This window comes from Uloborus diversus, unplaced genomic scaffold, assembly GCF_026930045.1.
Source record: "Uloborus diversus isolate 005 unplaced genomic scaffold, Udiv.v.3.1 scaffold_594, whole genome shotgun sequence".
Lineage (NCBI taxonomy): Eukaryota > Metazoa > Arthropoda > Arachnida > Araneae > Uloboridae > Uloborus > Uloborus diversus.
In genome coordinates, this window is record NW_026558785.1 from 18,065 (window position 1) to 45,792 (window position 27,728).

At 35.3% G+C, this 27,728-nt stretch overlaps 1 protein-coding gene across 1 annotated transcript in view; it reads right to left on the minus strand.

Moving 5' to 3' along the window:
* LOC129233661 (uncharacterized) overlaps window positions 1–22,453 on the minus strand; it is a gene marked incomplete at its 3' end in the record, with an annotated part of 40,193 nt that extends 17,740 nt beyond the window's left edge. Inside the window, exons 1-3 of the mRNA XM_054867636.1 lie at window positions 22,387–22,453; window positions 18,702–18,820; window positions 16,028–16,218 (exon numbers count right to left, since the gene is read on the minus strand). Coding sequence (XP_054723611.1) covers window positions 16,028–16,218; window positions 18,702–18,820; window positions 22,387–22,430 — 354 coding nt within the window. The remainder of the gene's footprint in view (window positions 1–16,027; window positions 16,219–18,701; window positions 18,821–22,386) is intronic.
* Window positions 22,454–27,728: the final 5,275 nt, after the last annotated feature.

A 27,728-nucleotide genomic window follows, 5' to 3' on the forward strand; every position in this document is an offset into this window, starting at 1 on the left:
ATATGGTTAGTTAAATTAATTTAAGATAAAAAAAAACTATATTCTTACAAATTCACACAAAACATTAAAATTGTTTACCTGGTATAACGTTATCCAAGTTTGTTAATCCAGAGTTTTCTAGTGTTAACGCTTTCACCATTTCTCAATCAACTCACGTTTTAGAAGGAAATAAGGAAAACTAACATTATTTTGAGAAGCTCGAGAATACTACTAAGGGACGAAACAATTTCTGTAGCTGAGAGCAATCTAAGACACATCGATTGCGTTAATAAATGCTTAGAACAAACTACCTATGTTTACGTCAACAGACATACGTGGAAAGCAATGTGGCAATGTTTTAGCTTTTTCGGCAGTTTTGTAAATCACCGCAAGGTAGCGTATTCGAGCACTGGAGTTGCGAATTGTTTTAAAAGAGATTTTTTTTGGCTGCTGTCCAAATCTTAAAACAACGTTTCCATCTAGAATTTCATTTTAAATTAGTTTAAAATTGGTTGCCCTATTCGGACATAGCCTTTATTTTATCGTCTGTCCTTATTTTAAATTTTTTACATTCAACGTTCTTAACTCTTTCCAGCAGCTAGGCTACGTACTGGACATTTCAAGGACATGAAGATTCTACCAAATAATATTAAATCCTATCCCATCTGCAAGCACTGTCCCTATTCACAACTAATCCCGGACCATGTCTTTAATTGCCAGGCCATTATTCGCTCCCTCCTCCAACTTGGAGCACCACCACATGAAATCCCTTACAGTCATCGGGCTCCAGAATTAGCGGATCTTGTTTTTAAGACTTTTGAAGCCATTTAAACCTTTCGCACTCTGCACTTCTTTGGACACGACAACAACAGCAACAACAACTCTTTCCAGCATATGAAACTTGTTTCTTTAGCTATGTTTATTGATTGTAGTGTAAGTTTATCATTCACCGGCCTCATATTTTGGTACATTTAGGATGTGCGACTTTTTGTTGGACTTTTTCCCGTCACATGGGTGAGTAAAAGATTAACTAGAGAGTTAGTCCAGTCAATGAGTGCTCAAAACAGGGGTGTAGCGGACGCAAGGAATATGCGATAATTTTTGACTTCAGAATATTGTTAGGGGTAGTTAGTAAGTCAACATACTAAAAGTACTCGACCCTGGGGGGTGAGTTAACGGTAGGAGGGAGGGGGGAAGAAAATTTTGGGTTTTTCGAGAAAATGTTGGAAACGGTGGGAAACTGCGTTTAAAATAAAAATTGAAGCTAAATAAATTTACTATGAAACTGTGTTTACACATATGTGTCGAATTTCTAATAATTTTCCGGGTATTTGTTATGAAAAATCGATGATTTTCGGAAAAATTCTCTCTTTTTGTCAAAAATTTGATCCTAGTGTCTCCAAGGATCAGTAATAATGAAAATTGTCAATGACAATGTTGTAGAGCTTTAAATTTCCTGTCAATTTGATATGCTACTTTGTTATATTTTATTCAACCAATCAAAAGTTACAGAATTTCAAACACGCACTTTCATAGCAAAAAATGGAACATTTGCCACTCACAAATTTCAAACCAACTCGAAAGGATCGCGCACTTCCTCTTTCTTCAATGAATTCGACAATCCTGATGGAGAATAAAGAAGTATTTGTGGTTTACTACTACTCAAATGATGTTTAAGTGTTGAGGGCGGGGGGGGGGGGGGGAGGGGAAGAGTAAGAAGTGTGACATCAAGCATTTTTTAATACGAATATGTTTATAAAAATTAGTTTATGAAAAGTACTTTGTGACAATTGGGGAGGGTGTCAAAATGTTGAGAAAATGTGTAACATCATTTATAAACAGCCCCTTACCAAGAAATCGGAAGAAGATTTGCAGAACTACGTTTTAAACGTTTTATTCATTCTGCATAAACTTTATGCAGAATGAATTAGATCCATACTCATTGCATTATTTAACGAAAGTGAACTGAGGAAGTGCAGAAATCCAGCATTTTCTCAGTAAGAAATTTGTTAGCAGTAATTAATAAGTAAATACGACTGAAAGTCCCCGACGCTGGGAGGGGGGGGGGAGGGAAGTCAAATTTTGTGGTTTTTGATTATATCTTGGAAACGGCAGGAAAAATGTGTTCGGAATAAAAGCAAAAGTTAACTAAATTTATTGTGAAATTGTTTTTCTTACATATATGTCACATTTTCAGTGTTATTTTAGGTACGCGTTCTTGAAAACCAATATTTTTCGAAAAAAAAATATCTCGTTCTTTTTGTCTCAGAGTGTCTGTGCCAAGCAGGCGCTCAAAGGATCTTGTGCAGCAGTCATGTGACAAGGACCCTGACGATTTTCTGTGTCATGAAAATCCACCAGCTGAACACCTGAACTACAGACTCAAACGTGATACCAAAGAAATGCGAAGCCTATGCTCAATCACAGCGACACCTAGCTGACAAGCAATCAAAATCTATGAAATTCTAGCATGTACTCATTTTCGTTACTCTTATTGAAATGAATATGTGACACTATAGCAGGATAATGAAAATTTAAATAACAGAAATAAGGTAAATATAGCTGACCGGCAGCACCTTTTTGTAATTATAGTTTTTATTACATTATTATTAATCATATCTTGAAAGTGTTTATATGGAATATGGACTAACAGTAATTAGAAAATGAAAATATCATGTGTAAGGTGACATCTTGGTTCTATTCTGAGGCGGAAGGGTCATGTCACCAGCAGTGGAAAAGTTGTTCTTAGAAATTGGTAATGTATTGATGTCATCGTCGTCCCCTTCGTGTTGGATAAATATTTTGATTCCGCTGTTGCAACTGCCCTTGCAATGCAAGCTTGCGACAGAGTAGTCTAACGATGATTTTCTACAAGTGACCTCCTGCTCACTTGTAGAAAAGCAATCTGTCAAAATCATCTTCTAGATTCCATCAGGAGCAACATCCGATCCCGAAAGTTTCCCAGCACGAGTTAGTCATTCCTCCTTTCCCAAACCCCTAATCCGGTACTTCACCATTAAGTACCTAGCTACAGGTTAACTTTGTAGTACGGCAGAGTGAGATCAGTCTTAATGTTGGCAGCTACTTTGATAAATGATCTGTAACGGAACTCATTGTGCGATTTTTCTGTGGCTAAAGCACCATACCATGAGAGATCACTGGACGCGGCATTGTCCCGCCCCGCCAAGGAAACCAAACATCAGCAGCCAACAGAAGCAAATCCACCGCCAAAGACGAAAGAAAATAGAAGCGACCAAGAACAAGATTACACGACAGAACAAGTTGGGGTTTTTTGGGTTTTTCACCCCTCTGTATCTCAGCCCCATGAAGACCTCCGAAGTTCTATCACAGCCCCCCGGGGGGCTACGGTAATGATTTTTTGTATACATATTCTTGGGGGGCCATTGAGTACATATACAAAAATTCAACTCCCAGAGACATCATGGGCCGGAGTAATTGAAGTTTGAAAATCACTAATTTTCCCTAAATTCTAATGTACTTACTTTCAACTCATAGGTTTTGTTTATCTCGAACTGCAATTGCAAGGTTAGAACAGATCTAACAGTTATTCCAAAGTTGTCTTAGAAAATGAAATTCAATCAAGACTAAAACATATCCAACAGTTGCAACTAGACGTTAAATCGCGGATATCACAAATTTGCCACAGCGATTGCGCATGCGCGCAGACTTAGCTCATTGGGCTTTCTGTTTTCAGATTCTATGTTGTTTGTTTATACATAAGCAGAGAAACAAATTAATGAATGAGATTAGAATACTGTCTCCCCTCCCCCCCCCCAAAGTTTTGACGATACGAAATTTCTTTCCTCCTGATTTTCAGTTTTGATATATTTATGGAGGGAAGAAATTTTAAATGACGTCGCGAAACTGGGGTTAAACCATTACAATATTTTACGTGACAAATTATATGAAACTGTACGCATATGAATACGGCATATGTAACTTTTTAATTGAAAGTGAAAAATAGCACTTTTTTATTGGTTTGCTTATTTTCTAAATTAATGGATTTTTCACAAACAACGCATAATGAATTGAAAATATATGAAATACGTGTGTGGATATCCGTGCTTTGCAGTAGTTTGTTAGCTGAAGAAATTTTTGCAATAATTTAAGCAAGACTTTTAATGAGCTTAGTCCGCGCGCAACATGCGCATTCGCTATGGGAAATTTGGGATATCTGCGATTTGACATCGAGTAAAGTTGAATAGATCTTCTGACACATTCAAATTTAAAATATTTAATGTCTTAGTTTTTTTTTTGCTTGATGATAACATGCGTCGTTTTCAAATTATCATATTTTGTTTTTCAAATGAACTTTTAAACAAAACTACACTGAAAAAAATGAAGTTTTCAAAAATGAGTACATTCATGCTTTCAAATTTTCTTGAAACCTTTTGTTTCAATTATGAGTACCCATGTTTTCAAATAGTGTCCTGAATTATTTCATACTCAAAAATGAGTACATAATACTCAGTTTTGAAATTATTGCATATTCAAAAATGAGCACAAATACCTCAAAAATGAGCACACATGTTGATTTGAGTATTTGACGAGAATTTCAGTGTTTCAAATTTGAATACCACGTAGTCGGAGCCATTTTGACTCGCGATATATTCAAATTCGAGTGTTTTTTCATCATTTTTGAAATTGCTGGTTTTAGAGTGTAGGTATTAAACAAGACAAGGACTTCTATCAAGAAAAAGATAGATCAACAAACAATTAAAATTATCCCATAAAACGTAAAATGATCCACGATTTAAGAAAAAATGTAATTAAACAAAAAGCGAAAAGCTAGATTAAAATAGCCCTCAAGCTGTAAAACATTTAAAGAAACCTTCATGAAAATGTTAAATAATCTGTAAATAAAGAAACTAATATAGAATTTATTGCGAAGTTGTAAAATACTCGAAAACAATATAATTTAAAATATAGTATTTTGTTATCCAAGAAGTTTTCTTTGCAACAGAGAGGATACAAGAATTGCAATAAAATTTAAACCGCCCAATTCTCGCAAAATGAACATAGAATCTTAATAGTCAGAAAATAACTTAACGTAAAATTAGGCTAGCCATTATTGTTCCTTAAAAACACAAAACAGCGTTGTTTCAATTGGAAATTTTCTGACTTGAAGTTCTCAATTCTAAAAATACAGACAAAGTAATAATAACAATGCAAAAAGATGTGATATCTCATCAAAAACAACCCTGTTGTAAAAATTTCCCCGCCAAGAAAACCTTTAACTTTTCCGCACAAAAAAAAGAAAACCTGCATCCTAAACCCAAAAAACCTCAGCCATAAAAAGTTATGATATCTAGTTTGCCCGACAAGTATCTGCCAAACTATCATCCTCCTTCTTCTCCTTTTTCATCACAGCTATTTCCATTAGAACCTCCACCCACCTTCAACTCCTCAGATCCTCAGAAATACGGATAGATCCTTTAAATTGTTTATCTAGTTTGGCGGGAAGCTTTTTACTGACCAAGCAACCACCTCAACTAGAAAAGCTTCCCGCCAAACAAGATAAACAATTTAAAAGATCTTTCCATATTTCTGAGGAGTTGAAGGTGGGAGGAGGTTCTAATGGAAGTAGCTGTGATGAAAAAGGAGAAGAGGGAGAATGATAGTTTGGCAGATACTTGGCGGGCAAACTAGATATCATAACTTTTTATAACTGAGGGTTTTTGGGTTTAGGATGCAGGTTTTCTTTTTTTGTGCGGAAAAGTTAAAGGTTTTTTGGCGGGGAAATTTTTACAACAGGGTTGTTTTTGATGAGATAGATATGACCCCAGCAGCCTCAATGGATTCAGAGGAATAACTGTTGATATATACCTTAGATACATGCTGTATGGTTGTAGATTTCTGGCAGAATGTTGTGATCAGTTGAGGATTTGACTATCAAGAGGGCAATCAGGAAGACTTCCTCTCAAATGATAGCTACCGAAGAATTTTGCCATCTGATGATATCAACGCAATATCAACGTCAACGTCACCTAAAGCTCGGAGGATATTTGTCTGGTTTTACTGCAGCTTCATCATTAGCGGATTTGTCAGCTGGCTGTTGTTATGAAAGTTGGACAGAAACCTTCTTGTCCGTCGTTTCAATTTTCTAACTGACATTGATGTCCATATGGTTTATACATTCGTTTCTTTTTGCCTAACGGTTTTGTAGATTATCCTCAATAACAGCAAATTCAAATTTAATTAAATCAATGTCGTTATCAATTTCCTTAAACAGTATGTTTAGTGCTGACTTTCTGCACGTCCTCAGTCCATCAATTCATACTGCATATACGTAATTTTGCAAATCTTCGTCCGATTCCTTGGTAAAGGGCTGTCTATAAATAATGTCACATTTTTTTTCACCATTTTAACCCCCCTTTTTTAGGCCCCCTTCCCAACGTTTTTAACCTCTACCCCCCTTCCCCTCCCTCTGTCACAAAGTTCGTTTTATAAGCTACTTCTCATAAACATATTCGTATTTAAAAATGCTTTTGATTGCACTTCTTACTCTTTCCTTTCCCCTTGTCACAAAGTCGCAATTTCACGACCCCCACCCACACACACCTTAAACATCATTTGAATTGTAGTAATCCACAAATACTTCTTTATTGTCCATTAGGATTGTCGAACTCATTGAAAAAAGAGGAAGTGTGCGATCCTTTCGAGTTGGTTTGAAATTTGTGAGTGGCAAATGTTCCATTTTTTGCTATGAAAGTGCGTGTTTGAAATTCTGTAACATTTGATTGGTTGAATAAAATATAACAAAGTAGCATATCAAATTGAAGGAAATTTAAAGTTCTACAACTTTGTCATTGACAATTTTCATTAATACTGATCCTTGGAGGCACTAAGAGCAAATTTTTGACAAAAAAAAGAGAATTTTTCCGAAAATCATCGATTTTTCATAACATATACCCGGAAAAATTATTAGAAATTTGACACATATGTGTAGAAACAGTTTCATAGAAATTTATTTAGCTTGAATTTTTATTTTAAACGCATTTTTTCCACTGTTTCCGACATTTTCTCGAAAACCCCAAAATTTTCTTCCCCCCTTCCTCCCACCTTTATCTCACCCTCCAGGGTCGGGGACTTTTAGTATTTTTACTTACTAATTACCCCTAACAATATTCTGAAGTCAAAAATTATCGCATATTCCATGCACTCTACAGTGTGTTCATTGACTGGACTAAGTGAGGAAGAGGTCAAAACTATTGGAAGAACCTGACACTGGTCAATTTGTATCCTAATCAATGTATTATCAATTTTTGTCCTAATATAATACCAAGATATTGCTAAATTGTTCTTATTAGATTATATTCATGATTTGAGGTTCAGTATTTTCAAAATATTTGTCGAGTACGTATTCTTTTCTATTGCTTAAATTAGTGTAGTATATTCAAAAATGTATGTTATACATTGATAAAAAGATCGATGTTTTAAAACATCGATGTTTGGAAACATCGATGCTTTTTGGTCGATGTATCAATACCATTGATGTTTTAATTTCTAACATTGATGTTTTGAAACATCGATGTTTTGCCATCGATGTCGCACCTCTACTTGGAAGGAAAATTCATGCAAGGTAAAATAAACAACTTTACACAGAAGCAATCTTAGGAAGCTCGTAATAGGATTGAATACTTTGACCTTGAGGAAAAATGATGCACAAATATACGGCCCTGTATAATCGCACCTCATTAAATTTACTTTTTTAAAACAAATGATTGGCGAAAAATTCTTAGGGAATCAAAGTACTTCATTTTGAAAGAAAATTTTTTTTTCTTCATTTGATCAATTTTCCCTGAATTTTTCTTATTTTTTCAAAATTCCCTGACATTTCCCTGAATTTTCCCTAAGTGATAAAGTTTCCTGACTTTTCCCTGATTTCCCTGATCTGTCGTCACCCTGTTAAATCTCCGTGGATATAACAGATATTTTCACAAAAATATAAAAATAAATCCTACATAGTTTGTACAGTGCTGGTAAAAAACCTTAAACTAAAAACAGTGCTTTACATTTGGTTAGCAATTAAAAATTTTACATAACTTTTTCTTGTCGTGATTTTACTTGGCATGGTCCCTTGTGAATTCACAATCACACAAGGGCCACATCTGGACGAATATTCGGGATTCAACCAAATAACTAGGGAGCATGCCAACTAAAATCAGGACAGGAAGTTTGCATGTTAAGTTTTTAATTACCAACTAAATGTAATAATAAAGTTTTACTATTTTTTTAATTTATTATTAATTTTTAAATTTATTTAATATAAATTTAAATAAATTTAATCTCTCTCTCTCTTTCTCTCTCTCTCTCTCTCTCTCTCTCTCTATATATATATATATATATATATATATATATATATATATATATATATATAGAGAGAGAGAGAGAGAGAGAGAGTATTTGCGTGAATACAGTTACATATATACATACTGTACGTATACGACACGAATCATATTAAAGCAGAGTTTAAACAAGTGTGATAGCAACCTAGAAAACACATTAAAACAATTAGAAGGAGCAAAAGCAGTAAGTCTGTGGAAATTAATTTTTTAAAAATGAGGAAACTGGATAAGAACTACTAAGCTTATGATGCTAGATTTTTATCTTTCACAACTAACATTTAACAATAAAATTCAATATTTAACACAAACATTTAACAGTAAAATACATCTAAAAGATTATTTTTTGTATAGTGAGTGAAAAACAATTTTTTCCGCTTAAATTTTGAAGTAAAATTTAGACGATATAATGCAAATATTTCGTTAACATTTGTTGATAAAAAATATTTTCTTTGTGTTAAGCAGAATTTTGTTCTAAACTAGAGTGTCTTCGAAAAGTTCCATTGTAGATGTCATGATATAAAACTTTACAATAATTTTCATCTAAAAATATATTAGTAGATTTGATTTTTTTCTCTATTTCCTTGGCACAGATTAAAATAAGTTCAACGCTTGATCTTTTCAAAATGTTCAAAAACCTTTCAACAGCACGAGTCAAATGATTGTTAATAAGCTTAAAATGCAATTTATCTTTCACATTCAACAGTAACATTTAACAACAAAATTCACATTTAACAATAAATACATCCGAAAGATTATTTCTTATATAATGAGGGAAAATATTTTTTTCCTTTGATGGCGGAGCACCAAGATTTCGTAAAAAAGAAATTTAATATAATTATTTTGACCGTACTTGTTCGTAAAAAATACTTTGTTTGCATTAAACTAAATTTTCTCCTAAACTAGTTCGTCTTAATCGAGTTCCATTGCAGTTGTCACGGTATAAAACATTACAATAATTTACATCTAAAAATACAAGAGTTATAGAATGGTTTTTTCCCTATTTTCTTAGGGTAGATTAAAATAAGTTCAACATTTTCAAAATGTTTCAAAATCCTTTAATTTTGACTGCCAGAGTCAAATGATTAGTAATAGCACCAATGTAGAAACGGAATTTATAACTGAATGACATTCTTTGTAAGTGATACTATATGAGAATGATATCGTTTCAGAACGAACCACCACTTTCAGTTTCCCAATCGCACTTCGTTTCGCAATGCATCACTGTGCTAAATATTACCCTACGGATGAGGAATAAGACAGTTCAGATCACAATGCAATTTCGCTAAAATCACAAAACAGAGAGTTTTACTGCTACAGTAGAACGATTAAAAAATAATTCACACTTATTTATATTGACGGATTTCATCCATATTGATAGATTTCATCTTTATATTGACGGATTTCATTTTAGTGGAATAATGACGAATAGACATTTTCTTTAACGCAACGAAACCAGTGTTGCATACTGTTCGTTAGAAACACTGCTGCAGAGTCAGAGTCTAAGTCGGAGTCGGGAGTTGAAGGTTTGAAATTTCACGAGTCGGAGTCGGTCATTTTCCTTCAAAGTTCGCAACTTTGCCTGTGCTTCCGAAGTCGGAGCCGAACTGATTTTGAGGTAAAAGAGTCGGAGCTGGAGTCGGTCATTTTTCCTCCGACTCTGCAGTCCTAGTTAGAAGATCAATAATAACGAACGGCATGGTTTGGGTTTTCACTCTTCTGCTCCATACCAGCGCTGTCCCGAAGAAGACGAAACCGTTTCTCCCATCTTTTATTCCAGTAGTGTAGCACAGCAAGATCCACCCAAATAATTCCCACCCCGAAGAGAAAATAAAACTCCATCAGTAGCGGGAAGAGACTTTTAGGACATTTTGTCTCATTGCTGTTGACGGTTGTGTTGTTGACATTCGAGGAGGTGGTGCGGTTCACATTCGCGGAGGTGGTGCTGGTGACACGCGAGGAGGTGGTGCGGTTGATATTCAAGATGGTGGCGCTCCTTCCTCTCATCCAGAAGTCATCGCTTGCCAAAGTGTAGAGAAAGCCGCTTGCCCAGTAGGTAATTAGGATCAAAACATTAACCAAAACAAAAAGACGGAATTCATTATGCTTCCTTGTGGTCTCCTGTCGATAGCAGCGATCGTATAGAATCTTTTTTCGTGCTTGGTCGAACTCCATCGTTAGCATGTCCGCTTCCAACGAGCGAAATGGATGAACTCCCGGACCACTATCTAAAGCAGCGTCGCCGGATTTCCCAGGCAACAGGTAGCCCAAAATAGAACAGCAGCCTGACTATTCGAAGTCGTCGAAGTTGAGTTCGGTTTTGAATGTTATTTTGTTATGAAAGAGCGAGTATATTTGTTTCCAAAATCCAGAAGAAAAGAACTTTCTTAAACTTCGTTAAGAAATTCAAAGGTACTTGGGTTTTAGGTCGCAGCCGTGGCAAAAAGTAGCCCAGGTGGAAATTTGAAACGCCGATTAACGATTGAAAACGCCGGACGAATTCTGGGACTCCAGAGCCTCTTGAGCTTCTTCTTAAAGCGGATCGATAGCTAGGGATTTCATAAAAGGAAATTTCCCCTCGTAGGGAGAAATGAAGAACTGGAATGCATCCTCAGAGAAGTTTGAAAATTAATGGCGTATATTTTATTCTAAGTATTAACGCTAAGTAATGCATAATTCAGTAATACGAATAAAGGGCGGGGGGGGGGGGGTGATCAGAGAGACAGGCTTCAAAACTACACTAAAGAAAGTTATCACACTATCATTCTTTTAATTAGAAATTGGTTCTCTGCGTCAAATTAAACCGCTGTCAGATATACTTGTTTTCCATTTAGCTATTAGGTATGAGTTTAACACCTAACGTATTTGGCGGATGCCAATAACGAAAAAGCTACATTTTCTATTGTCTAACGGATTTTTGAGCTTCTGCTTTATATTGTACAGCTGGTTTAGTTTCCTTTCTTTAATTTTTTTTTCTCTCTTCATATTTACATATTGCATTTTAAACCGAAGCACAGCCAGGCGCAAAAGCTAGTCTCGACTAAAACTGAATTAACAATCCCTACCGTTGCTAAAAAGCTATAAGAAACTCAGCTCATTTTCAGCGTCATGAAAATTTTTGCAGTAATTAGGTATGCAGTAGAACACTGTAAGAAATGTATAAGGTTCTCAGTATTAATGGGTGTAACGTTACATGAATTCTGGATTGTGTAGAATCATTGTTTTGAAAACTCAAATTGTTGGAGGAACCTTACACTACGGCTTCAGTAAAATTCAAAGCGCATGCGCAAAGATCAAAATTGGAATAGAGCACGTAGGGGAAAGTGGGGTAAAACCAGGAAGTTGGGAGCAAAGCGGGTACCCCCCTTCTAGCCTCTGTAAGCGCTGCAATCGCGTGGACAAGAGAGGAACTACCTTCCAAATTGATGAAAAAGCAGCGGCCATTAAATTAGAACACAATAGACTCGCATCTTTCGTTTCTGTGAAGAAACTTCTGTTTGAGTGGTTTTTGTTTAAAATTTTTGAACAAAACTAGACCGATTATACTACGTTCCTGTTTCTGCAACAGTAAAGGTATGTAGCCTCTTTGTAAAACATTTAATTACCTTCAATATCATTCTAAGTAATTGTCTGTACTGTTCCGTATAATCATACAACGGCATTTTTTATGAAAGCAGTACGTGCGGGGCAAAACCAGGTACTAACCGAGGGGCAAAACCGGGTACTGCCCACATACACTGAGAGAAAGAAGCAGAAGGAAGACAAGAGAAAAGGGAAAATTGTTATTTTGACGGGCTCCCCATACAGGCTTCATCGTCAGGCAACATTAGAAGAAAAAAAAAATATTAAATAAAAACAAAAAACCCGACTGCGTGAAAACCAAAAAATCTAAAAAGAAAAATGTATAAGCCCAGTAGTTTAGAATGTTATTAAATACTACTGAATAACTACACGGTTGAAATAGTTTTATAACCGTACACAGATAAGACGAATCATAAATTCAAAAGCAGAATAGAAGGATCAACAGTCGAGACCCGTACACAGATAAGACAAATCATAAATTCAAAAGCAGAATAGAAGGATCAACAGTTGAGGCCCATTCCTTTCTAATTCAAAGAACCCCGTAAAATTTGAATGGACCTCGACTGTTGTTCCTTCTATTCTGCTTTTAAATTTATGATTTGTCTTATCTGTGTACGGTTATAAAACTATTTCAACGGTGTAGTTATTCAGTAGTACTTAATAACATTCTAAACTACTGGGCTTATACATTTTTTTTTTTTTTTTGGTTTTTACGCAGTCGGTTTTTTTAGTTTAATTTAATAATTTTTTATTTTATTCTTTTTAGTTAATTTTCATTGACTTAGTTATTATGATTATAAGACGGTACATTTTGCAATCTTGTCATTTCGTTGAGAGAGTTGGTTTGTATCGTGAGGTTTATTAAGTAACTTGCGGTGGTCTAAACTACTGATAATTAGTCCTTCTAGGGACCTAACTCGGCTTAAAGCTACATGTGCTTGACCTTCGGCAAAAACGAGTGAACTTAAGTCAACCACAGTACAGCTATATAAACAGCATGTATAACTCATGATGACGCGAAATTGGAAATTCGTCAACCAAATCTTTCTCGCAAAACTAAAAAAAAACCTGTCAAAAAAGTACACGTCGCGAAACTCAGTCCCTTGAATCAAGGCAAAAACAAATGCAACATATTAGACATGAAAATCGAATTAGTAGACTTTCTTTCTTTTGGTGCTTATTGCACGGATTTATTTTGATGAGGTCTACAATCTGAGTGTTTTGCCTTCGTGTGTTACGGATAATATATTTTTTATTAAAGTACAGAATACATATAAAGAACACATGAAAGAATTTACATCAGAAAGAGGGGAAAGTACATCCGGAGTGAGGGTGTCTTTACCCACCGCCTCAAGTGGGAGAAGCAATCGCTTAGACCACTCGGCTATTGAAACCCCAATTAGTATACTTAGTAAACAAAAAAATTCAGGCAGCGAAAACTACCTGCATTTGTCGCATGCAGGTAGCATGCGACACAGTGTGACACACCCAACGTGTGACGATCCCGAACTGACAAAATCTGGCAACTGGTTGTTTATATGGTGAATTTTAATTACTGTCATGTGTTTAGTGACACTCCCAAGGTTAAGACAAATCGATTGACGTAAGAATTACCAAAATTGGCCAAGGCGTTTAGCCTGTAGAACGCCACATAGAAACGGACATACATACATACATAGACTGATAAACACATCATCCTCCTTTGCGTCGCCCACGCGCAGTCGGATAAAAAGAAAAATGATGGAAAGAAAACCAAAGATATAAAGACGGAAGAAAAAAAAACCTGAAGGAAAGATAAACGAATCAAAGAAAAGACACCATTATAAAGATGCCAAAAAGGAACAGACCTAAAACAAGCGTTCAAAAAAAGAAAAACAAAAGGAGCAAATGAGAGATGAGTCCTGTGAAAAGGATGACAATACTGACTGCATTTACTACAATGAGCTTCACTCGGACTCCAAGGGTGGTGAGGGATGGATCCAATGCATCCAATGTTGTCGTTGGGCCCATGAAAGTTGCTCTGGGGCTGAAGAGGAAGATAACTATTTTACTTGGGACTTGTGTCAATAAGCCTTATATTACAGCAAAAAATTAAAGGTAATGACAGTTAAATTTACTGACAACTCATCGATACGTGTCCTTTTATACTTATTCTATTATGTTGTGACAATAGTTAACATATGTCATTAAATAAAACTTGAATTTTGTGGAGACTTTAAATGTTTTTATTTTCCCATAGCAATAACATATGTACCCGGTTTTACCCCACTAGTGGGGAGGACGCCGTTATTGCAGACCACGTGCGACCAAACGACGGGAAATGGTTCTGGTTGACACGGGAACATTCAGGGTATCTTGCACCTGCTGCGGGATCGAAGAACAAGTGACTTGTGGGTCTGCTACAGCTTGTCGGTGGATGCGTCAATCCACGCGTTCTGACGTCACTCTGGCTGCCCCTGCACCCCTCAATCTTGCCACATTTCGTTGTTCCAACCATCTTTGGCACAGCCGATGCACCGTGCTCGCATCCATGTGGGTATCAGCTGCAATTTGACGTACGGACCAACCTCCCCTTCTCAGTTCGATCACCATACCCCTCGTAAAATCGTCTATCTGCTGGAAGTGCCTTCGTTGACGTCGGCCTGGCATTCTCTCGTGTTACACGCATCCTCCAAGACAAAAACAAAATTTCTTCGATAATTCTCCAGTCAGAAATAACGACACGAATATTGCCCATTCTGCAAGTTCCTTCCCTTATATCTTACTTTACGTGCGTGCGTCGGAGAGCTGCGCATTTTGCATCCTTTAGATAACTCAGTGATATACGTCTACTCTAAAATTTGCATAAATTTCTGAACACTCCTTCTTGGCGTTGCATTTTCAAGGTCGAACAGTGTATATAGTGCCTTAAAAATTTGCACAGATGTTAAGCAAAATCATTTAAAACACGTTTACAGACATTTACATAATTGTAATTGTAAAGAATTTTGAAAAGAACTTGAAAACGAATATCAGAAACAAACAAGAACAAATTTAGTCAAGTTTATCGTACATTTAAATCAAAGGCTAGAAATTAAAATCAAACACAAACCTTTCTTGCTCAAGAGGAAATGATGTTAATATTGTAAAAGTATCATATCTCGGAAAGAAATTACAACTAGCTATAAATCTAAAAAATATATAATATTAATACACACAATACTAAAGAAACACACACACAAAAGGATTCGATTTTTCCAAAAAATACATGCAAGAGACCGAATTATTTGAAGATTAAGGACTTCTAGACAATTAGAAGAGATGTATCGCGCTGATGTTAACAGTACCACCGACTTGCGTAAATTCAGAAAGAACTTTTTCAACAGTAGGAAAGTTGAGCACTAAAATGAGTTCCAGGCCATAGAGGCACTGCAATAGATGCATTGTTTTTTACCATTTTTTTTAAAATAACATTTGTTCCTTTATTTTATATTTTTTTCACACTACATTTCATAAATAATACAATTTTTGTACAAAATTATGAAACGTGGCAACGGAACAATACGTTTTCAACATGCACGGACTGGCTCCGTGCTTTAAATAGATGGCGATCTACCACTGGTTCCGTGGACTACTGAAATGTACTTCATGGTGGTCCGAAGCAGTTTTCAGTCCAGGATCAAAAGGGCATCAATAATTTCGAGCGCTGAAATGAATGCTGTGTATATGACGCCTTTAGTATCAAAACCATTTCAATCCACTTTTTAAACTTCTTATAGGAGAGACAAAATGCATTCACAGATTGGGTTGTTTTTAAAAGAAAACCGGTTTTTAGCAACAGTTTTCAACCTTATAGAACAGGCTGCTCTCAAATTGCTTTGTTACGTGCTTAGCAACCATCAAGAAGTATCAAGTTAAGGAATATTTTTTAAAATTAAGAGATTGAGTTAGTTTTGATACCAAACACTTGATACATGCATCCCAGCTTTTAAAGAAAACATATAAATTTGACTTTGAAGAGTTGAGACATGGAGCAAGAAAAGGAACCCTACAGCTTACACTCTGTTTTTCAATAAGTGTCAAATATGACCGCAAAGTTTCAGTAGGTGATATTTTTTTACCATGTTTATCCTTAAAGTGTAAGACGTGCCTCCCAAATAATTCATGCCTTCGATGTAGGGCGTCGGCAAGAAATAGGGAGAATGGACAGCCATCTGCACTGACCCTGAAGTTGGATAGTTGTAGAGGGGCTTCAGAGGCTCTGAACCGTTGGCTTTCTCGAATGGATTCACGTCGAAGTGGAACCTCATGACTGTGAACAAAAATGCATTAGAAATATTTAGGATGCTGGGAGCACTCAATGAAAGCAAGTAAACGTTTACCTTCCTTCGGACACAATAAACATGAGAGAGAACAAAGAGCTGACGCAAATTATATAGAAGAAACCCTTAATGCTCCAGAGTTACCCGTGCCACCAAGAACGTAGTTTACCGGTTGATTGGGGCCCATATTACCGTTCTCCTTTTTTGGTCTCAACCAGAAGCCTAACAACCCATGTACCAGCTTTCTCAGAGGCTTCGATTGGTAATGGTCAGTTGGAGGACTTATAGTGCATTCAGCGAGAAATTATGGTGGAAGTGAACAAAGCAGCGTGACGCTTAGCGATACAGTTATCTGCTTGGCATTGGGATGTTAGAAACAGCGCCAACCAGATAAGGGAAATGTTCATGAACAGAATCGCCAATCTAATGAGTAATTAATGAAAATGGCAAATATTGGCGTCAATTCGCAACCCTCTTTATTTAATTCGGTTATCACTTATCCCTCAATGCACCATAATGACCGTGGGAGATTGAAGGTTATATTCACCAGCCAAATTGAACCTCAGACAGACACCCGAACCATCGCTGGAAGCATTCCTCAACCAATCAAAATAGTGCTTCATTCGGGAGCTCAAGTGTCTGAATGAAATTCCATTTGGCTGGTGAATATGGCCAATGACGCGGACCAGTCACCATCAGCGTACAAGAAGGGTTGCCCAACTGATTTCGAGTTTGCAAGCTTTTCTTCCCCGAGGAAAGCCCTTACCGATTCGGCTACCAATCTGTGCAAGAATTATTGCCTACTGTGCATACCCGTGTTTTGTGTTACTTGGTTCTAACATTTAGAGCTGTCGTTGGCAGCTACCATAAAGCTTATGAATGATTTAGTGTGATTGCTGTTTGCATCCTGCAGCTTAAAATTTTTTGAAATGAAAAAGGGGTTACTAGTTACTCTAAAACGCATGTACGCAATATCTCTTGTAATTTTTGAGTCATTGTTGCTCTCTCTCGTTTAATCAATAAATTTTCTGACTCTTGAAATTTTACGGAGAATCATTTGCGGAAAATTGATTCTACCTCTACTTCGCCTGCACTGAACACTGCTTTGTGCATAAATCTAGGTGAGAATTGAAGCTAACAATTTCAAATATTTGATTTTATCCGGCTTCATGAACAGTTTTAAAGGTTTAACCAAAATTGTTATAAATAAAAGACTAAATAAAAACTCGCAAAAGAAATCATGCGAAGAACCTAATATAAGACACACAAAGTATTTTTAAAAAAATTAAAAGAACTTGAAAAAATAATGACAATAATAAATAAATTAATTAATAGTAAAACAAACGTGGGAGGAATGAGATAAACATTCTGAATAGACTTAGAGACTTCGAAAGCATATTGATACATTTTTTCGAAGAAATCAGTTGCTCTTGAATCGCTGGATGGAAAATATTTAAGAATCGTCAAAAGGAAAATAATATGTTGCACCCTCATTTTCATTGAATTTTTGTGAAAACAATTTTTGTGAGAACGATTAACACGGGATATCTATTCTTAAAAAGCAATATATAAATATAATAAAAGCTAATCATAAAGATGTTGATGTAACATTTGAAGAAGCTTTTTATTTTTTTTATAAAAAAGGAAGTATTGTATTCGCGAAAAATTTTTTACTCAAAAGTCGACCTTAATTTCTATTTTACTCACCCCGAATGAATGCTGAGTTTTTTTTTTTTTTTTTTTTTCGACTCGACCACACGTGGATAAGTGCCTAAGAACGTATAGACACGCGAAATATCCATTTTGACGATTCTCGAGTTAATTACAACTAGTTTTCCCGTGACGTCTGTATGTACGTATGTGCGGATGTGCGTATGTATGTCGCATAACTCAAGAACGGTATGTCCCTAGAAAGTTGAAATTTGGTACGTAGACTCCTAGTGGGATCTAGTTGTGCACCTCCCCTTTTTAGTTGCATTCGGGTGTTTCTAAAGGGGTCTTTTGCCCCTTTTTGGGGAGAAATCATTATTAATTTCGATATAAACTCAAGCGGTGTTATAATTTGACGGACACTTGGCGATATATCACCAACATTTTGGTCGCCAACTTGGCGACAAATTTGGCGAGGTTTTAAAAAATTTATTATTATTTTTTTTTAATCTGGTTTCAATTTGGCCACTGTTGGTGATATTTAGAGAGTAAACTATTGAATTACATTAAAAATGCCAATAATGGGGAAATTATATTAAATTGGAGTAAAAGGAAGTCATGTGATGCACACATCGGCTCGTTTTTTTGTTTTTTTTTTTGTTACGGGGTGCGTTAAGCTTCAACAGAATTTAAAGAAACTCACAGTTTTCAGAGCACTTCAGATTCGACCACATTAATTACTCGTTAAACGTTCCTTGATCATGACAGCAATTACTAAATTCAGATATTTTAAGCATAAATGGTTTTGGTAAAATGTACTTACTGGCTGCTGTGGATATTTTCTCTCTCTCTCCGTAAGGTTTTCCCCACAATGAATATATTGTATAGCAGTACTGCGGCAAATCTTCTAAAGTGTAGTAAGGGCCCATAACGTAATCGAACCTGTGATTAAACCAGAAGTATTATTGTTTAGAAGTTTGTTGAAACAGCTGTGGGAAATTATATATAGTGAAACCTGTGTAAGTTGACCACTTGCGGTGCATTACTTTAGTGGTCAACATAAACAGGTAGTCAACTTACAAAGGTTGATTTATATGATAAGGGCGTATTCCATGCCTGAAAAAAGCGGTCAACTTTGACAGGTGGTCAATGTACAAGGGTGGTCAACTTCACAGGTTTTACTGTATATATATATAGAGCAGTGAAGGATTTTGCTAAACGGACGCTTCTGACAGCCGAGGCAGACGGAAACCGGACGAAAGTTCTGGGTGACCACTTATTTTTTTCCCGAAAACGAGAGGCCCATTTACCGATTTCAGTGCATTAAAAGTACTTACTTTAATTATTTCGAGAACTTTTTCTCATTTTAACGGAACTTTTAGTCCTGTTTAAAGGCTTGTTTCGTATGAAAGTCCATTAAAAAAGGCAAAATAACACCCAACTCTCTATGTTCATCATTCTTTTATGTGTGCAGAAAATTGTCTAAAAAGCAATTCAGGTAAGAAGCATTGCTTCTAACGCGCGTACATGAGTACATTCATCCATTCTTTTCAGCTCTTGAAAACATATATTGTTTAACAGACGTAAAAGAAAGTATTGCAGTGTCTTTTTTTTTTGCTTTAGGGCACTGTTTTTTTTTTTTTTTTTTTCACTTTAGGGACATCACAAGAATAGATGAGTGCTATGGATAATATCTGGCGTTTGATATTAAAACCAGCTCTACCCATAAGCAAGCCCACGCTAAGCCTGATCGGCGCCGTCATGCAAATGTGTTTTGAGCGGCTTTATGCAGGAGCGTTCTACAAAAATACTGTTAACACCTGGAACGAGGTTTTGTAGACAAATATGAGGTAGAAAATAATGCATTTGGCATTTAATTTATTAAAAAACAATGTGTAAAAATGTGCATTTATTGTGGATTACAGTGAAAGTTATTACGTCATATCTCGAAGATATTTGGATTTCAGTAGCTCCTCTGATATGCTAAAGCATTTTGAAAAATAAAATATTTTAAATATCAAAGTTAACGCCGCTCTAAATATCTGTCTAATCACTAACTGATGAATAATTGATCAAACTTTCAGGCCCAAAGCTCTTTTTTGACACACAAATAATTAAAGAAAAAGGAGGAGGCTCGAGTAGTTATGGTGAAGTCTTTACTTTTTGGATCCAAAGTTAACCAAAATTGTTGACTACAATACACAAACATTACGCACTAGTAAAATATTTGCAAATGGGTTTTCAGTATTGATGATATGAGATAGTGGAATTGCCACGAACAATAATTACAAATCCGAAAAAGACATATATTACACTAAGAACAATACAACATATTCACCTCAAGATCCAAAATAGGGAATAGAACATTTCTTGCGCCTCATGTGCTCAGACTTGTATACTCAAGACATATCGAAACAGCATTACGGAATGCATAGCAAATTAGGAAGAAAAATGCTAATGTACGCAATAATTAGCATCACGTGCTTTCAGTGTAAAATATTGCACTTTTGACAGCATGTACAAAAAGGCAATAACTTTTCATTCAATGTCAAGGAGAAGATTATTTCAATGAGCAGTGTAATTTCACCACCAATAATGGACATAATCAGAGCCTGATGAAACGCACGGTCCGAAGGGTCCATGGACATGGACATCACAGTTCTAGGAGCACCCCAAAAATTAGGTAACTGTCTTTATTTATTCTCATTATTGAAAACTTCCACATAAAAAATATGCACATTTTCTTGTGAGATGTTCACCAAATTTTGCCAGGGCCTGGTCATCACTTTGGCTTGACCGGGCCCTGGATCTATTGTAAAGTGTGTTTTTTTTATTGAAGAGATTCCCCCTATTGTGGTGCATTTTTGATTAGCAGAGCTCTGCGCCTTTTTGGCTCTGGGCGCATAGGTCGTGCGCTGCCCGACCTCACACATAGGGACGGCGCGGCCCTGTCCATGAGTTTCGAAACAAATTTTTTTCGTAATTTGATACACTCAAATCTGTATTTATGCGGTCTTTTTTTTTTTTAATGCGATTTTTTTTTTTTTTTTTTTGTGCGGTATATTAAAATTTCAATCAGATTGGGATTTAATTGACGAAATTATTTTCAAAACGAGTGCGAGGTAGTATCTTCAAGTGACGACATAGGCACCCGATGGGAAGTCACTGTGACCTCCCAAACTTTTCCTTATTCGGGAAATTTTGTCCGAGTGCTCGGCAAAAATTATCCACTTGGTTTATTTTGATTTCGTTTGAATATTACAATTTTGTAAGTTTTTGAGTTATTTTTCTATGTGAGACTTTTTTTATGCAGTCCCTATCCACCGCAGAAAAAACAGGTTTGGGTGTACTTCTTTGTGGATATTATTATGCTACAAAGCGATTTGGATCGCATCTCGTTCTATCTGGTTGGCAACTGCTGCCAAAAAGAAAACAAACGAAAAGAAAAAAAAATTATAAAGAATGATAAATAATAATCCGTAAAGTATTTTCATACCTCCTGAATAATTAAAAAAAATAAGATGGACCTAATTTTGATACCGATCTCTCCCCATTTCACGTAGTAAGCTTAATTGAATGGTCTTATGACAGAATAAATCATCATCCATAGTGTTTATTTTTCAGTTAGAAGTTTCAAGTTAGATTAAAATAGAAAAATACACATAAAACATATTTTTGTATTTAATAAACTAAGAAAACAGTACTACCAAGTAATACTTGACATGTTTATACAAGGCCAAATCAAAAAGTCTTTGCGCCTATTTTTTTAGCCAAAATATGGCTGTGAATACAAAGCAAACATACATTCCCAGCAGTGACAGTTCCTTGAACCGTACCAGCCGTATCTGCTTTCTGCTTGGAAGAGCGGAGTTGCTATTAGTCATTTTAGATGACGGTTCTTCTACAGACGTCCACAACTTATGAGCAGCAAAGTTTTAATCGCTTTGCGTGGAGCAACGGACAAAAGCCCATAGCAATTCATAGGGTCACCTACAGTCCAGACTTTGCCCTAGTGATTTTCACGTTTTTGGTCTACTGAAGAAATTTCTGGCAGGACAGATATTCACATGTGACGAAGAAGCCAAGACTGCGATCTGACGGTGATTCCACAGGCAGCCGGAAGAATTTACCACAGGGGGACCTCTAATTTAGTGCTGCGATGGGACAAATGTCTGAACCGGTGTGGCGACTATGTGGAGAAATAATGTAAGGTACGTAGTACACTATATTTGTAAATAAAATGTACCTGTTTTTGGCAAATAAAAAATAGGAGCAGAGACTTTTTGATTTCCCTCGTATTTAATTAATTTAAGACAGAAAACAACATTCGCAGCATATTAACAAGTTAAAGTCGGAACTTAAAGAAACTCTGGCATAAGACCCAATTAATACGTTTAGGTGCTGAGTACCTTACAAGAAATCTGCCTTCCTGGAGGAAATGTTTGGTTGGACCGAACATAAACGTAAATTTAATTCATTTAAAAAGCAGCAAACGACAGAACACTTACGAGCAATTCTTAATTGAGCCAGCGAACTCGATGCTACACGTCATATACTCTTCAAGTCGTTTGCGAATTCTGTCGTGTCCCTCCGTTGTAAAATCAACCAAATGCATAAACTTGTTGAAACTTATGAGCTGCAAAATTCAGTAATGATCACACATTCCATATTTATAGAATTGTTTCAAAATTATTTTGTAAATTTCTGAACTCAAAATCAATGAAATTCCAAGACATTAAAATTAAACCAGAATGCTATATAGGCGAAGTTTGTAGCAAGAGAGGGATTTCCTCATACCGTGCATCCTATCAAAATATGGCTGCAAGTTGGACGGGGGGAGGGGGGAGAAGGGGACCTAGCACTGTCGTCTCGGTATTTAGGAGCGTGCAAGTACTTAATAGTAAAATCACTCATGTACAAGTAAAAGAGCATAACATCATCGTTAAAAAGATGTTTTTATTCTTTTTGTAGTTGTAAGAGGTGTGGAGCTACTTAATTTCAAAGCACGTGAATTTTTGAAAAAATGACTATTTCCCACCTTGTTTTATTTTTGGAACTCGGTAAAATACCTAAAATTTACTTTTCTTTTTAGCTCAAACTCTGCTTCAAAAATCACGAACTATGAAATTAAATATATCTTCACCTCTTACTACAGTAAAAATAAAAGCACCGTTTTAAAAGCGGTTTTATGCTTTTTAATCCGTTTATACCGTTGATTTTATTCGCAATCAAGTAGTTTTTGAAGTATGAATCGAAAACTGAAAAAGAGACAAATGAAATCCAAGGTGATGGCGGGAGTTCCCCCTACTTGCGGTCATATCTTGATAGGCAACTCGGCAAAAATATAATACTCTAATCATATTACACCAATTGAGTTTATTGCATGATTTAGAGGACAAAAAAATCATACCTTGAGAGGAACACATGTGTATTTCAATACTTTTAAAAAATAAAATTAAATATCCACTAACATTTCTAAAAATTTGAAAATCAGAGCATTAGAAAATTTGTTATACCATAGTACATGTCATACGCTATATTTTCATTGCCCATCCTGTACTTTTTTTCTATTTAATTTGAAATATACATGTGTTATGGACGTAATGTACTGCCTTTTGTTACGTCCGAAACAAAAAATGGTACGTCTGTAACGCCATTTATAAAAAAAAGATAGAAATTGTAATGTTTTAAACTATGGTAAACAATTACTCTGATGAATTGCTAAAAGGACATAAAAGGATTTCTTTTAATTTTGATTTTTAAAAAAATAATGACAACTTTTGCTAAATTTTTGTTACGGACGTATCATTACACTTTATTTTTTAAAAATTTAAATTGCCTGATTTCATTTTGCACAAAAATTAAAATAAATGCATGTTATTATAGTATCATGTTAATAGTTTAAACTGTATTGCAATTAATTTTGTTTATTTTCATTTTGCTATTAGAAATAAGCGTTTGAAAATGTGGTATTTGTTTCTGATTGTTATGAAGACCCGAGTATCACATACTTCCAACTTTTTACCATTTATCATTTAACTTTTTTTAAAAAAATCAATGCAATATTCTGAAAATACACATTTTAAGCTGTACAATGATATATAATATAGCTTTATAACTGCAATATGAAATTTTGACTTACTGGTTTCACTTTTCATGGAATTGCCCGTATGCAAATTTTGTAATGCTTAATAAACATACGGGGCAGAAGTTTGCTATGGAATCTTAGACTAATAGATATCTAAGAGAATTGGAGTGGCCATCACGTGACTTTAGAATTCTTTTCAATAAAAGCTTTGCAAGAGAAGGAGCTATCTTGAGCGGTCAAGTTTCATGTTTGTTTCGCTTTATTTATAGTATACTAGCAAAAATACCCGGCGTTGCCTGGGTAAGTAATAATTATGAGAAAAAATCGTTACTTGCTTTTGTTTTCTGTTTTAAGTGAAAGAATTTAAAACACATCTTTTTGACATGATTAAAAATCGAGTTTCTTCCTTACCCATATAACTAAAATAACAATAAGTATAAAGAATAAAATAGTATTGATTTAGAAACGAAAGCACTATATTTAAGCATATACAAATTTCCAAAACATGAAATTAATCTTCTCATGTTTAAAAAGATTAATCTGTAGATACTTTTTTTTTAACATGGAGTCTAAAACCTTCTCTGTATGGCTAATGAAGTGCGAAGTGATTAAAAAAAAGTAGCTGCGCTCGTAACCCCCTTATACTTGCTTTAGTTATTTTGGGAAATTTCAATCATTGTGTGCTCTTGGTGCGATTTTACCGAATTTGCGAAAATCGTTTTGGGGTACCTTCGATGATGCTCCCCCATTCTTTCCTTACTTTGTAAAACGATATGATATTAATTTTCGTTACAGAGATATCGTCGCCAGATGCTGAGATACTTTTGGTCACCATAAAATGGCGCTAAACAGTTTCATCCGAAATGTTTCCAAAATAAGTAAAAAAATTTGGTGATTGTTTGAAATTGTGCAAAAAAGGAAAAATAATGGAAGTTTTTGTGCTATTTATGGATTTGCCTAATTTAGTTGCTGGATTATTTAACATAGTAAAAAAAGTCTTTTGAAAATTCTTTGATTGGCGATATTTTGTTTACATGGTGAAAGCTAAGAAACATTATGACATAGTCTTCGGCTTCAAAAACAGCGACGTTGAAAAAACTGCCAAATGCATCAGCTACGGAAATCTTTCTGCAAAAATTTTGGCGATATTTCTGCTGGTTGATTGGATAATGAGTAAGTGTTCAATCAGCATAAATAATAATAAAAACCATTAACATTGAAGTTCCGTTTAAGTGAAAAATGATCAGCCAAATCATGTATTATTTGCCAATCTTGTGCAAAAATCTTACTTCAAGATTTGACTTGAGAAAAGCCTTGAACAGTCACGAAAAGCAAAGATAGTCAACAATACAACAATTGTCGCTATCGTCAGGGAGTTGAGATGATACACTAAATACTGTATTGAGTTGAGGAAAGCCTTCGAACATGGAACTAAAAAGCTCATAACTCGTTTTTTATTCTACTTACAAATTTCGAACAGGTGCCATCTTCAGCAGAAAAATCAGAGCTTTCGATGGACATATAATGTAAATGTGTGCAAGTATTTTTTCATCCCAATATTAGAGAATTTATAAAAAAATTGTGTTTTATTGCCCCCCTAAGGGGGTTTTGCTCCCCATAACGGGACAAAAACTACTCTATGTGTTATTCTGATGCATAAGCTATATTATTGTAAAGTTTCATCAAAATCCGTTCAGTAGTTTTTGCGTGAAAAAGTAACAAACATCCATACATCCATACATCCATACATCCATACAGACAAACTTTCACATATATAATAGTAGTAAGATTAGCTTGTTTAATTCCTTAAAATCGCAGTTTCTAGGGAATATGGACTCACATGTAGCTAGCAGAACGAAAAAGATTTACTTAAAACACTTCCAGAGTCATTTTTTTCTTAAATAAATGTTCTACATTTTGCTAATCGCTTTCATGCATCTCATTCATAGAATATGTTTCTTACTTTTAGTAAACAGTTTAATAAGTGAACTTTGTTTTTTATCACTTTCTATAAACGTAAACCTCATTCTAGTTTTTCAATTTAAGGTTTTTACAAAATATTGTATAACATAGTATTGGATCCCAAATTCGGATTGCTTGAGACCGCGTTCTTTCCGGATTTTGGATACTGGCTCAAAAAATAGTGAAAACTCTCTTGTCGTGCAGAATTTATCACGTTTTTCCTGATTTTTCTAATTAAAGAACTTATCAAAAAAAGCTGAAATAAAAGTTTTCAACAATAAATTGGCGAACGATAACAAATTTGAACATTTTAAACTGAAACGAGCTGATGTGTGCATCACATGACTTCCTTTTACACCAATTTAATGCTATTTCCCTATTATTGCAATTTTAATGGGATTCTCTCTCTAACTCTTTAAATATCACTAGCAATGGCCACATTGAAAGCAGATTTAAAAAAAAAAAAAAAAAATCGCCAAATTTTTCGCCAAGTTGGCGACAAAACTTGGCAACCAAAAGACTGGCGATATATCGCCAAGTGACCGCCAAATTATAACACCACTTGAGTTTGCATCGAAATTAACAATGATTTGCCCCCAAAAAGGTGCAAAAGACCCCTTTAGAAACACCCGAATGCAACCAAAATAGGAGGTGCACAACTAGACCCCACTACGAGTCTATGTACCAAATTTCAACTTTCTAGGACATACCATTTTTGAGTTATGCGAGATACATACGCACATACGCACATACACACGTATGCACATACATACAGACGTCACGAGAAAAGTCGTTGTAATTACCTCGGTGATGGTTAAAATGGATATTTCGCGTGTCTATACATTCTTAGGCACTTTTCCGCATGTGGTCGAATCGAAAAAAAAACTCAACATTCATTTGGGGGTGAGCAAAATGGAAATTAAGGGCGATTTTTGAGTGAAAATTTTTTCGCGAATACAATACTTCCTTTTTTGTAAAAGGAAGTAAAAAGGGTCGGGGGAGGAGGGGGGGCGGATTTTTATGGTTGGAAAAAAATACTTTTTTTGATTTTTTCTAAGGGAAAACGTTTTGGATTTCAGGTTTTTCCGGATTTCGGGACTCCGAAATTACGGTCTCATACTGTACTGTAAAATTATTTAACAATCCTCAAAATTATATTCTTGTGACTTACAGCTTAATTTTGTTGTTATTATTGATATATTCCGCTTTAATTCCTAATTTAAGCAAACAGTTAGAGGATAATATGTTTGCAGCTGGTTAACAAACAAAAATAAGCAAATGAAAATCGACTCAGATAGCTTACTTACCTTAAAATCTTTAGGAGGCTCATTGTTTGTACACAGTGCAGGCATAATAGTACAAAACTGCTTTATTCGAAAAGATGCATGGTAGCGCATAAGGGTGCACACCGGCACTTGGAAGCCAGTACAGAGTTCTTTGAAATTGTAGCTAAAATAACAAACAGAAACCTTGCAAGTAATTGAGTCATTTTTCTTGAGGAGGAAGGGGTGAGGAACACAAATAACTATTCATCTATACTAATATTATAAAGAGAGAGAGACAGAGAGCGGATTTTGTACAGTAAAACCTGTGTAAGTTGACTACTTGAGATCAAAGTAAACAGGTGGTCAACTTATAGAGGTTGAATTACATGATATAGATCTAATTCCGTGCCTGAAAATAGCAGTCAACTTACTGTCTAACCATCGATTACATGGAAAGGCTAATATCCGGTTTATAGGCGGATATGGACGTATCTATTAGTTTATAGGGTGTTAGTTGGTTTGTTACAGCTATGCA